Source organism: Tachypleus tridentatus, chromosome 11 (genome assembly GCF_004210375.1).
Source record: "Tachypleus tridentatus isolate NWPU-2018 chromosome 11, ASM421037v1, whole genome shotgun sequence".
NCBI classification, from domain to species: Eukaryota; Metazoa; Arthropoda; class Merostomata; order Xiphosura; family Limulidae; genus Tachypleus; species Tachypleus tridentatus.
Window position 1 is genome coordinate 54,117,606 of NC_134835.1, and position 12,890 is coordinate 54,130,495.

The window sequence follows — 12,890 nt, forward strand, 5'->3', positions numbered from 1 at the left end:
TTTTTTGAACAGACCTCATATAAGAGGAATAAACGAAAATTTACTCAAAACCTTTATCAAACGAAACCTTGTCCTGTTTTGGAGGAAACTTCTAACACAAGAATGTGAGAAATGAGTTCTTTAATATACAAATAATTTAAGGACAACAAAGGGCCTGTTGGTCTATCTGGGCCATCCAACCCACTATACTAAACTCTAATATAAAACTAAACAAGGGCAGCTCTTGTCATTTGATTATTTAATTTTCCTTCCCTTACCTTAAGTTAACTGCACCTAATACATCTGTAAATAACCTATTTCAAATGGTAACTACCCTAGTAGAAAGATAAAGCTGTTTCAGCTGAAGATGAATCCAACCTTACCAAAATTTATGTCTTCTAGTTTTACCATTTTAACCATTAAATATAAGAAAAGATGATGTATCCACACCATTAATATTGCATTATCAATCATAAATACCCAAATCACATTTTCTAATGCTTTTTTAAAATAGAAAACAATTTTAGAAATCTTAATCCATTCTCATATGACATCCTCTCCACCCCAGGTAGTATGGCCTGGTGGTTAAAGCACTCGACTCATAACTTGTGGGCTGGAGATCCAGTTCTGTCTTTGAACGTTCTTACCCTTTTAACCATGAGTGCATTATAATATAATAGTAATCCCACTTTTTGTTAGTAAAAGAGTAGCCCAGAAGATAGCAGTGGATGGTGTTGATTAGATGCATTCCCTGTAGTTTATTATTTCATAATTAGAGAAGGCTAGCACGGACAGTCCATGAGTAGTTTTATGAGAAATTCTACAAAAATCATTCAAGGTATCATATTTGTGCCCTCTTCTGAACCCTTTCTAAGATGATGAGCCCAAGACTTAACACTATATTCTAAATGTGATCATATCAATGACGTTATAACTTTTTTATGTATAAAAAGAAGTTGTATTTACCATTTCTGTATATACCACCAAAAATCTTATTTGCCTTGTCCATAGAAACAGCACATTGCTTGGATGATTTAAGAGACTCATCAACCAGAGCATCAATATCTTTTTCTTCTGTAGCACTGTTATGGTTATTCTTATCAAATTGTGACAACCCATGTGTATTATCTTGTATTTATTATAATTAAAAGCTATTTGCCACTTACTCAACAACTAATCAAAATGTTTTTGTAACCCAGCAACTTTAAATAAATTATTGACCATTTCTTCATCTATATCATTGATGTAAATTAAAGAAAAAAAGAGCAATAAAGTACTGACAGTGAGTCCTGAGGTACCAGACTCATTTTGTTAATTCAGTTTACTGATCTACATTTATAACAACCCTCTTCTTTCTTTCATCCAGCTAGTTTTATATCCAATAAGTCAACTTATTCCCCACATCTACTGAGATAACTTTTTCACAAACCTTTATTGTGGTGCCTATCAGATGCTTTCTAAAAATCCAGATACATCAAATTCACACCTGTATGCTCACCTACATAAGCAGTAATTTCTTCAAAGAATGTCAAAAGATCAGTTAGGCACAATTTTTATATTTGAAACTATGTTGATTATCTAACAAAATTATATTAAACCTGGTAGTACATAAAAAAGAAAACAAACAGTTACCATACACATGAATTAATTCATGCATATATACACTTGTATAATTTAAAGAAAGATGAACTATGCACACATATGTATACAAGCATACTAAAATTTAAAATATACATATATGCACTGTAACATAAAAGTCACACTATACATACATTGAAAAACAATTTACAAAGAAAACATACTCATGAATATTACAGATTGAACAAAATGTGTAAGTATATTTACTATATTATGACTATAATGAATTATAGGGAAGATGAGCTGCTTAACCATATAGGTGTCCTGAAAGTAAATCTTCCCAACATAGCTATGAATTTCTGGTTTTATTTTCAGCATTTGATGGCTCTCTGTGAAGGCTTCAGTAGGCCTTTAGAACCCTACAATATGCACATTTACATATCTGGTTACCTGCTTTTTACAGCATCATTTTAGAACTGCTAACTGCATGAATTAGAGCTGCTCTTTTATCTTGGTTGGAAGTTTAAGTAAGAAGCATGAACTTTTCTGTTATTTCTGCAGCTGTGGAAGGAACTTGTCAATTATGTGAATGTTTGGATGCCTATGGTCAAGGTTGCCATCACGGCTGGTGGTTCCACTGCCATTGATATCATTGTGTTGGTTGCTGCTTGGGTTGTGGACAACTTCCCCTTTGTGGATTTCTTCTTATGACATAAATTCACAAACGTTTTGTTGGCACAAGAAATAAGATAATCCCTATGCTGCATAGTGCTAGCTTTGTTTCATGAAATATCTCCTGGTGTTCTCTGAATTCACCTTTTATTGGATTTTGATTTAGACTTAGATCTTTGCTTGAATTCTAGAAATGATGGATTTGGCACTGGATTAGTGAGCTGAATGACTGACACATTAGATGTTGAGGATTTGAGAACTCACACTGATTGTTTCTGTCATTTAAATTACCATTGGTGAGGTGGCTGACAGCAGTTCTTAATGTTACAGAACCTGGAGGTCTAGCCTGTTGGCAGTATCCTCTTTAACCTGTACACTGGATCCATTGTCAAGCAATGTGTTTTCACTCATAGATTCTGAAAATGTAAGCATTAGGCCAACTATGTATGCTATTGGCAGCCCTCGATAGTCTGAAACATCTAAAACAAACAAAAGTTATTCACCAGTACTTCCTTTCATTTTAGTTCAGATATTCAAGCTGGATAGTCGCTCTAAATTTAGTAGAGTGGTAGGATGAGAATTTTATCTTAACTCTTTAAACCTATAATATTTTGTGTATGCTGCCAGAATGATTTTCATGATTTCCTAATAATTATTACCATACCTTATAAAATTTCAATTTTCTTAATTTTGTATATTTTTCACACCTTTTCCTGTTAAACATTTGATGTCATCATATGATGATAAATTAATTAGGATTTTCAGCCTGAAGCTAGCAGCATCTGTATTGGTCTAAGGAGTTAAATAGGATTGAAAATGAAGAGTAAAAATGCCTGATTGGTTTTAATGACTGATCAAGACTAGTGTGAAAAAATGGTGAAATAAAATAAAGTAATAACAACTAAAAAAATATTTTAAATCAGTTATTAATTGATAATACGTGACTTTACACATTAAGAACAAAAATTGTGTGGGTCAGCATCATGCATACATCAGTGTGCAAAAAAATGGAACATTTTGAAAAAATTGTAATTTTAATAATAAATAATAGTTTGAATAGTAATATTGAAGTTATTTTATCACCATAATTTCAACAATATTATGTTCTTTTTTTTTAATTAGTCATTGTAGATCTAATTTATAAATTCTAGGTGTACAAAGACAATAGAACAGAAATCAATTATATCTGCAATGATATTTTTATATAGAAGTGCTTGTAAGTAAAAATGTTTTCATGTATGTATGTGTTTGTAATGTGACTTTTCTCTGAGTTCTTTTCTGGATTTGAAAAAAATACAGCTGTGGTTGAACTTGTGTCTACTGGTTCATATGTGCTTATGCTTAACCTGCCTGAAGATCATATTCCTAACTACCTGCAGGTAACATGGTTAGGTTCACAACACCTTTTCAATCATTGGTTTCTTGAGGAAATGATCATCCCAGCTTGAGTGTTGTCTCAATCTGGAAATCAGAAAGTTACTGTTGGCATTTTATTTGACCAATGGAATTCTAATCTACCTCTTATTATCAACTTCTATGTATTAAGCATCAGGCATAGCAATGCCACTACTTGAATGTGTTTATTCCGGGCAATGACCCCTCTGAAATATATAAGTAAGTGGCATGGCCCAGCCATTCCTTGGCTACCATTTTATTATCCAGGGCAGATTTGCTTTTTTAAACCTCAGGCATGGCAGTCTTGTATGATAGGGTGCTATTGAACAGGTAAGTGCCAGAAGTCATGCCACATGTGTTCTGCCTAGTGTCAGCTACTGACTCCAGGGTCACAGAACAATGAATTACAGAATGTAGGTCATCTCTTGGTCTTGCAAATCTCCAAGTTGCTCTGAGGTCCATACTTACACTAGCAACACACCTTCCATTATGGAAGATATATTTATTGCCTGCCTCTGATGTTACTCATTTTGATGGATCTTATCCCAGACAGGACTTTCTCTGGATTTAGCCCCTATACCTTCATTTTCAGTTTGGTATTCCTCAGTTCTTGTTCTCCTTTTTCAAGGAGAAAAAAAACATTTTTGCACAAACACAAACGTGGAGTATTTACTGAGATGTGAACATGTTTGGTCATATACCTGCTCAGAAAGAGAACAAACCTCTACAACAGTGACAATCTTGGTCATGGCGCTGAAATTATCTCCTTCATTTCTTTACTATGTTATATTGTGCGCACAAGTTTCCTCCAAAGCAGCCAGTTAGAGCCCACTAACTGGAAGAATGAAGGATATCACATCACATAGTTATTGAACTTGTTATTGAACTTTGACTGAGTTTGTTATTGAAGAAAGGAATAATACATAAGTAAAATAAAGGAACAAGTGTTTATTATGAGTGTCTTGAACTGGTGGAAGAAGGATGAAAAATCGTTAATAGATCAACTATTATGAATACTCGTGCATGAACCTCAAACATAAGAGCTATACTAAAAAAAAAGAGGTAATTAAAACAAAAAATAACCCCTCATTGTTAAAATGAAATAAAACTGACTTCAAAAACAAATAAATATTACTTTAGAATCACTAAAGATAAGACAATCCAAAACCTTGTGAAAAGTTATTTTAAAAATAGAAAGAATTATCTGAAAAACTTGTAAAACTTTGCTTCAACCATTCCATATAGATTATTCTAACAAGTTTCTATTTTTAGTTTTGAATGAATAATTTATTGTTACATCTTTAATTATATTTACAGTTTCAATTGTTAACCTTCTAATATTTGTTTTCCTTTAAGTTTATAAGTATGATTTTATTGCCTGGCATGAATCACAGAAATAGTCTATTCATTCATGCATGAATATAGCAGATTCTATCCATTATTAAACTGTGAGTGTAGGCACTATGAACTATAACTTAATTTAGTCTTGACATTTCCACTAAATTAGTTAAATTCAGATAAAAGTTAATGTACCTTTTAAATATCCATTGTAGAACAGAGTGGTCCAAAGCGTCTATAATTTAATTGGTCATTTCTAATCAAGCTTATAAAAACTCTGTAACCAAAGTGCTTTTGAAAAGTGTCCCTTTCTTCTTCAGTTTGCCTCTGAAGAAATATCCAACTTTTAAAAATATTTGAGTTACAGGGTTTGTATCAGTTTATATATAAAAGCCAAGTGTTAGTTGGTCATGCTTGATATCTCCAAATTTTGTGAGTTACCTGAGTCCAATTCCATTCTTCTCCTATGATACTTCCTTTTTTGATTGTCTGTTCCTATTTTAGTTAAATTTAATAGCTAACATAGGTGTATATAGCTCCAAAACTTTGATACTTTTTTGCTATATAAAAGCCTGTTAAGGAGGGGAATTTCCAGGACTAGATTAGGCATGGTGTTATGTGTATGACAGTACATCATTATGATGTCAAACTAGGTAGGATTCAAATAGGAAGCTCAGGAAGACTTCTGTGAAGAATAAATAAAATAGTAGTGCAAATCTGTTTGGGAATTATTATGAAAGAAAGCCTCTTGAAACAGACTGAAGATAACAAATATCTAGACATAAAATGATGACTTTTCCTCAAAAGAAAACAAAAGGTGTACATGCAATCATATGTTCATCTTATGTTTTAGTCTTTTATCCAAAGGCACCAATATGGAGCATGTTCTTGAGAAAGGAAATTTTACACTTTTTTGTTATTGTGAATTTTATGTGCAATAGTTTTGGTTTCCTGTCATTTTTGAAGTACGCTTACACTAGTCCTAATTAATGTCCTGTTTTGATTATTATCCTCCCCTCCAATCATAGAGATATAAGCCAGAGATACTGGTGGAAACTAATGTCGGCCATGAATCCCCTTTTTTTTTTTTTTCTGTGGTAATGACAAACTCCATTGATGCTATTGGTGGTGCTGATCAAAGGATGTTATCTGGTGCTTGGCATGATCACTTCACAGAATTGTTTGACACTTAAATACACTCTGTTTGCTACCAGTTATTATAGGTATATTTATGATAAAGGTATTATCATATGAGTTGATTAGTCTCTAATTATCCCCTCCCCACCTTTGCAGTTTACAATGCTCTGGGTATGTTAATTAGAGGCAATACACTAGGTTTAAAAATTTTTGTTACTATTACTGACAGAGAAAATAGCTTTCTTGAAAAGGGCAGTTGTAATCTTGATGAAGAAGAAAAAATCCTTTTTTATTGGTTATTAACATGTCTTTCAAATAAGTTTGTTTTATAAAACTGCCATATATATTTTGAAAAGAATGGGGGTTTCTATATGTAGCTTTCATAAATGTATTGATATCTCAGCGAATTAAGAAATTAAGAGTTTGAAATATCATATTCCATGTTATAATGTACAGTTTTTTTTTTATTGGTTCAGCAAATTAAGAAAAATATAAAATCTATGACAGAAAAATTCAGAGCCAAAACACATCACAAAACAGATATTAAGAAATTAAAGCTCAGATAATATAAAATACTCAATTATTAATTACATTTTGATGCAAAGTTTATTGATATAAATGGATAACAAAATTGTTTAGTTAAATTTTGAATGTAACTTTGTAAAATTTTGTGCCATGTACTTTTCAAATTAACCAGACTCATATGGCAAGGGCTGGCAGAGGGAGAAATGAAGTTTTTAATGCTGAAAATAATAACACAAATAAAGCCAAGCAGTTTACATACTACACTTCATACAAGTGGCCTAGAGCCATAACTGTTCCACCACAGAACTTTAAAAGTTCCAGGACATAATCTGACATGATGACAGAAAAGACAACTGTCTATGTCTAAATATCTTAATGAAGTAATAGCTATCTTTCCTGCAAGGGAACTTGCTTAATGGTCAGTTAGCAGATTGTGTATCATGTATACCAGGGTAAGAAATGCTTAGTTGTTTACTTGAATGATACTAACTTGAACTGAAAGTAAAACATAAACTTTAACAAATTTACATAGTAACTAAGAGGATAGCTAACACTTGGTATTATCTGGTACAAAACTAGCTTTCTGATAAAAACTAATATTTAAATAATTTGAAGTTTATACCTGCTTTATTGATTTTGTAAAACTCTTGTGTTTATTTTGAAAAATTAAAACCTCAAGTATATATGGCTATGAGTGGAATCTTGATTCATCAAATATGAATGTATATATTATTTATAGGAACTTTGTACATACAAGTTACCTTGGATACAGTGATTTTTGTTTGTTTTATGTATACAGTGCAAATTAGATGTGAGTGTATCAGTAAACATAAGATAATTTCAATCAGTGATGTCAAGAAAACCCACTTGTATAGAAATATATATGTAAAAACGGCTCGTTTGGGTTGAGAAAATGTTTTATGTAGAGGAGTGAACAACGTTTCGACTTTCTTCGGTCATCGTCAGGTTCACAAATTTTGATTTTCTCATTAAGTTTATAATTGTATTACTTTATTTTTGAAACCTGTAGGTACTGTGTCATATATGTTATTGGGGAACTTATATTTTAATATTTACCACAGTGAAGGTAATTGTTTTGTGAAATTAAACTATATAAATTTAGGTCTTAGGCTTGGTAAAAGATGTTACAGACATGGGACCTGTATTTTTCTAAGAGATCTGTTAAATGTATTGTGTTCTTTTATTTCTAATTTTAGACTTATAGCAAAAATGTTTAATTAGATTTATTGTATATTTCTCTTTGCAGAAATTGTAGATCTACAAATGGCTAGTTTGAAGGGTCCTTATCCTAAAGTTGTCGTTATTGGTGCTGGTGTTATAGGTCTTTCAACAGCTCTTTGTATACAGGAAATTATACCAGGAGTAGTACTTACAGTTATCGCAGATAAGTTTGAGAATGATACATTGAGTAGTGGAGCTGGTGGTTTATTTCGACCAGATAATAATATTGGACCTAGCAGTGAAATTTTCAAGTGAGTGTACAGGTCTGTGAAAAAAAAAATATGAGAATAAAATTTTATCTTGTCTTGTTGTGTTTATAATTTGGATAAACTGTAGTTACAATATTGTGATGACCAAAGTTAAATAGTTTACCATGTAAGTAAAGTATTGTTAGCAATTAATCCTGGAAAGGGTGGATGAAGATTATAAATTAGAAAAACAAAACAAACATGTTTAGTTTAATTGATGATTGAATGTTAATTCCAGAAATTGAAAACAAAATATTTAAAATAAAGTACACAAATTTACAGAATTTCTTTCTTATGCAAATTTATTAACTTTCAGTATACCTTTGGTCACACACACACAATGATTTGATATTTAAAAATATCACAAGAAATGCTTGTACAATTGTTTTATAGTTTTATGTAACTAAGTCTACTATCAGGTGAACATTTCTCTGTTCTTGTAACAATCTATTACATTGCTGAAAATTGGAACGAAAGTGCTGTATGTATATATATAGTGTACAAAAGGTTACATGTGAAACTTATGTTGTATGTAGTAAGTCTTATTGCTATAATTTTATCACAGTTAAATTTTTTTAAAGTTGGAATTTGAAATACAGCACATGCACCAAAGAAATATATTTTTTGTACTTAAAACTTTAAATGGGGTTTTACAGGATATATATATATATATATATCCACAGTAGATGATCTGGATATACTAAGTGCAAGAAGTATAATAAACAGAACCTGGCATAATGGGGTTGTTTCATTACCTCAACTCAACTGTGAAAACAGGGCATTATATGGCTATTGGAAGTACAGTTTCAATCTAAAAATGTTTACTTTCTATACGATTTTACCTCTCACACAAAGCAAGAATCCCACACTGAAAAAGTGGAGGGGCCAATTTGATGCACAACAGTAAAACCAAGCAGAAAGTAACTGCCCAGAAATAACAGGTGTACTCAGAGATGAAACTGAAATGCACATGCAGGGCACTAAATTACTTCTGGATCAGATGTGCTCTTTGCTCTGTAAGGAGGATATGAATCTGACATGGGCAAAAAAGAAAAAGAATGCACACAATCATAATTCATTCAGAGAGGTGCAATCCATAGTTATAAACAGTGTGATTTTGAATTGTTCTCAATCACACAAATCAGACCAGAGAACATCTGGCTCTTAGAAGTGAAAAAAAATGTTTTATGAAACAAAAACTTAAAGTAAACTCAATATCCACATGAGCAGAAAGGGCAAGTCAAGGATAGTTTGTCAAAACATAATCATGGAGAATGACAAATAGCCATGGCTAGGTATCTACTTAACCTAAACTGGGCAGATGAGGTTCCAACCCATCCTCAACATTAAAAGATTGAGGATTACCCAAATAAAACAAAATTAGAGTTACATAAACACTGTGGCTAGGGCATGTGGACTGTGTGATATAAATACCAACCCCAACCATAAGTAAATAGGTTGTCATAACGAAGCAGTGGAAATTACAGAGAGAAAGTTAGTATTTGACCAAAGCAAGACAAACTCTCCAAACCACCATAGGTGCAAGAAATACAACAAACAGAACCTGGCATTATGAGGTTGTTTCATTGCCTCAACTCAAGTGTCAAAACAGGGCAATACCTGTAACTAGTATTAACTGCAGAAACTATAACTCACCTATATGTAAATGTGGAGAAGACACCTCCTACACCTGAAATTACAAGGAGGATGTGGAAAGTTTATTCAACCATAGAATAGTATACATATCTCTTGTTGCCAGTATTATGATGCAAACTCAATCCCCCAAACTCAACTGTAGGAGAAAAGAATTTCCTGCAATCAAAAATTACAGCATTTAACTGTAGGAATAAGGCAATGTCATCCTGAACCCAGTATTAAAAAGAGGGTACTGCATAGGCTCGTTCTGCTCCAACCAACAGTCAGTCCATCTGTGAATGAGCACCTGAGGAAAAGGGAAAGAGAGATCCAAGTTTTGCCCTCTTTTCATTGAGTATATAAATGTGTGGTTGTCTTGTAAGGTAAAGTTTTACTTCACATTCAGGAGGAAGCCTCATTGGTCAACCACCCCAGTGACTTGGAACTGTTAAATGGTAAAATCTCCTCTGTTCTACTTGGAGAAGTAAATGCAGTGAAGATTCCAGAGGAATGTCACACTGGAGAAAGTGCAATGAGTGTCCATGATTCCCTATTTTGAAAAGCATACCATCTCTAATTTATGTAATCAAAATATCAGCAGAGATGGACAGAAATTGATTTTCGCTTTAATCATGATAGTCCTTGAGTGGTTACTCACCAATGAATTAAACTTACAGACACCTAGAGACATATAAGTATGTACCAATAGACATGCCACCAGTGATCTTGTGGAACACCTCATCTCTACAGTGAGCATTATAGCTCTACTAGTATATAATGCTGGTTTGAGTAAAAGCACATCTGACCAGGCAATACTTACTACAGAGTGGGATCCATATTAGTAGCTGTAAAAGAGGGTCCTTGAAAACAGAATATAAATGAAATGTTGTGAAAAGAGATATCCAAGTCAAAGAAAAATGGACATATACAAACTTGCCATGGGAGAAAGATTATATCCATATCAGAAAAATACAGCCCAACAGTGCAAATAATGGGCAACAAAATAATGGAGAGTAACTCATGCTCTGGCTTGAGTGATTTATACCAAGAGACAGCAAAGATGAGCAGGCAGAAACATGGTGATATGGCAAATGTAATGAGAAGAAACACTGAGGAGATGATGACCTTCTTTGAATAAGTCTAAATATGCCAGACTGAGGAGTTGACAAACCTTGCCAGTTTGTTTGACAGAAGATAGATCCCAGAAAACTAAAGGGTTCCAAGTAATAAAAGGTCAGAAACATGAACTCTGAAAGAAGGTAGTATGTGCCACATGACATAATAGGAAGTGATTATGACAAATAAGCTGATCAGAATCAGAATGGGAGTACAGGTGGGAGATGGAGGATAAAGAATTAGGCATGAAAGCCAAATGCCATCTTCATGCAACAGTGGCCTTAGAGAGGAATGACCCATTTAAATATATGATGATATAAGAAGAGTGGTAACATTAATAGCATAAATATCTGATCAATGACATAATAAATACTGCAATGAATCATATCTTAAATATCTTCACTAAATAATATTATAGCATTATTTCTCTTATTAGTGTTAAACTATTTAATATACTTGTTTCAAAAATATACAAATCACATGAATCAATAGAAGAAAGCATATTGTTTAAGTAGTGTTTAGACCTTCCAAACCATTATGCCATGGTTAACTCAAATAAATAATTTTGCCTATCTCGTATGACTAAATTAGATTATTCACAACAAAACAGAGGGCACTAAATTATTCTGTTAAAAGCCATGGGCTTGTCATAAATGTTTCCTCACAGCACAATGCCTAATTATTCCAAGTTTCTTTGGCTTTATATATAACTAGTTAATTGGGGTTAGCAATTGCATTTGGAACTTTGACAATTTTTTCTCACTTGCAGAAAGCAACTGTCAAATAGGTAAAAATTTCGTTGAAATAGTGAGTACTTCTATGTTCTTTTAACTTTTCAAGCAACTAAGTGTAGATTTAAAGCAAGATAAGTAAAATTATATATATGGTCTTTTAAGGCTACAAAAACTTTTAATGGTTACCCTGTTCAATAAGCTTGAATCTTCACTGCTTTGATCTTAAACATCCAATAATTTTAGGATGGTAATAGATATTGTTTTATTGATTATAACAATATAGGGGTCTAATGAAAAATATATATTCTTCGTTTTCAGAATAACTACTTTTATTAATTATTCATCCTGAATATGTTGGAATGCTCAGCAAAATTGCATAATTATTATTATGCTCTTTACAGGTTTCTATAGGTGATCCACTTACTGAAACTGCATGTTCTAAAGTTAAGTGTGATAAAATACTCATTAAAGAAAACAGTTTAATTACTTTGATTTCAATTTTGATAGAGAGTGGTGCAGAGACAGCTACAATCACTTTATGTCTATTCTAAAGACACCTGATGCAAGTGAAGCTGGCATTCAGCAGCTTTCAGGATACCATTTCAGTTCTGTAAAACAGGAGCATGTGCAAGTAAGGGAATCATCATTTGAATTCAAAATTTTTATTTAATATTTTTGTTTTTCTTGAAATCAAAATCACGTGTGCTGTTTTAACATTTAATATATTTTGAAAAGTGTTTAGAACTGTCTTTTGAATTAGAAGGCTTATCACAGTAAACCTGTGATATAATAAATATATAAATAATTTATTATTTTAAATTGTTCAGCTGTAAAGCTGTTTAAAATACTAAAAATAAATATGAAGCCCATTCTGTCATTTGGTTCACCACCAGTCACTGAGTTATAATAGTTTCAGGAAATACAACTTCTGCTTAGTAACCCTAGATAAGGAAAAATCAAAAGAACAAGGCAAGCACCTTATAGTAGTAGAGCATACATTTTTTGTATACAGCTCTCTTTTTGTCAAAAATATGTTCATATACAAAACTTCATACTGACCCCAGAGTTAACAATAAGTACATTTAAAAGCAACAAAATTATTTTTTTTCAATTGCCAAAGTGGTTAAAGTTAGAAGTCAGTTATATCAGAAAGATTCAAGTAATCTTAAGCTCATAAAAAACTCATTTTCCTTGTTTTATCTTGGCAAAAAGTAGTATAGGTAACAGATCTGTGTATCACTTGTTATATTATATTGATAGAAATGATGTTTATAAAGATAAATTATCAAGA

The 12,890-nt window shown here is 32.2% G+C and overlaps 1 protein-coding gene and 1 long non-coding RNA gene across 18 annotated transcripts in view; one reads left to right on the plus strand and one right to left on the minus strand.

Annotated features, from left to right (window-relative positions):
- The window catches only part of LOC143232183 (D-aspartate oxidase-like), a 78,619-nt gene that overhangs the window by 31,153 nt on the left and 34,576 nt on the right, over positions 1–12,890 (plus strand). For all 17 annotated transcript variants that reach the window (XM_076467295.1, XM_076467293.1, XM_076467301.1 and 14 more), the window contains 2 exons: positions 7,892–8,117; positions 12,107–12,230. In XM_076467295.1, the coding sequence (XP_076323410.1) occupies positions 7,892–8,117; positions 12,107–12,230 (350 nt within the window). The remainder of the gene's footprint in view (positions 1–7,891; positions 8,118–12,106; positions 12,231–12,890) is intronic.
- The window catches only part of LOC143232185 (uncharacterized), a 128,512-nt gene that overhangs the window by 22,317 nt on the left and 93,305 nt on the right, over positions 1–12,890 (minus strand). The window lies entirely within an intron of this gene.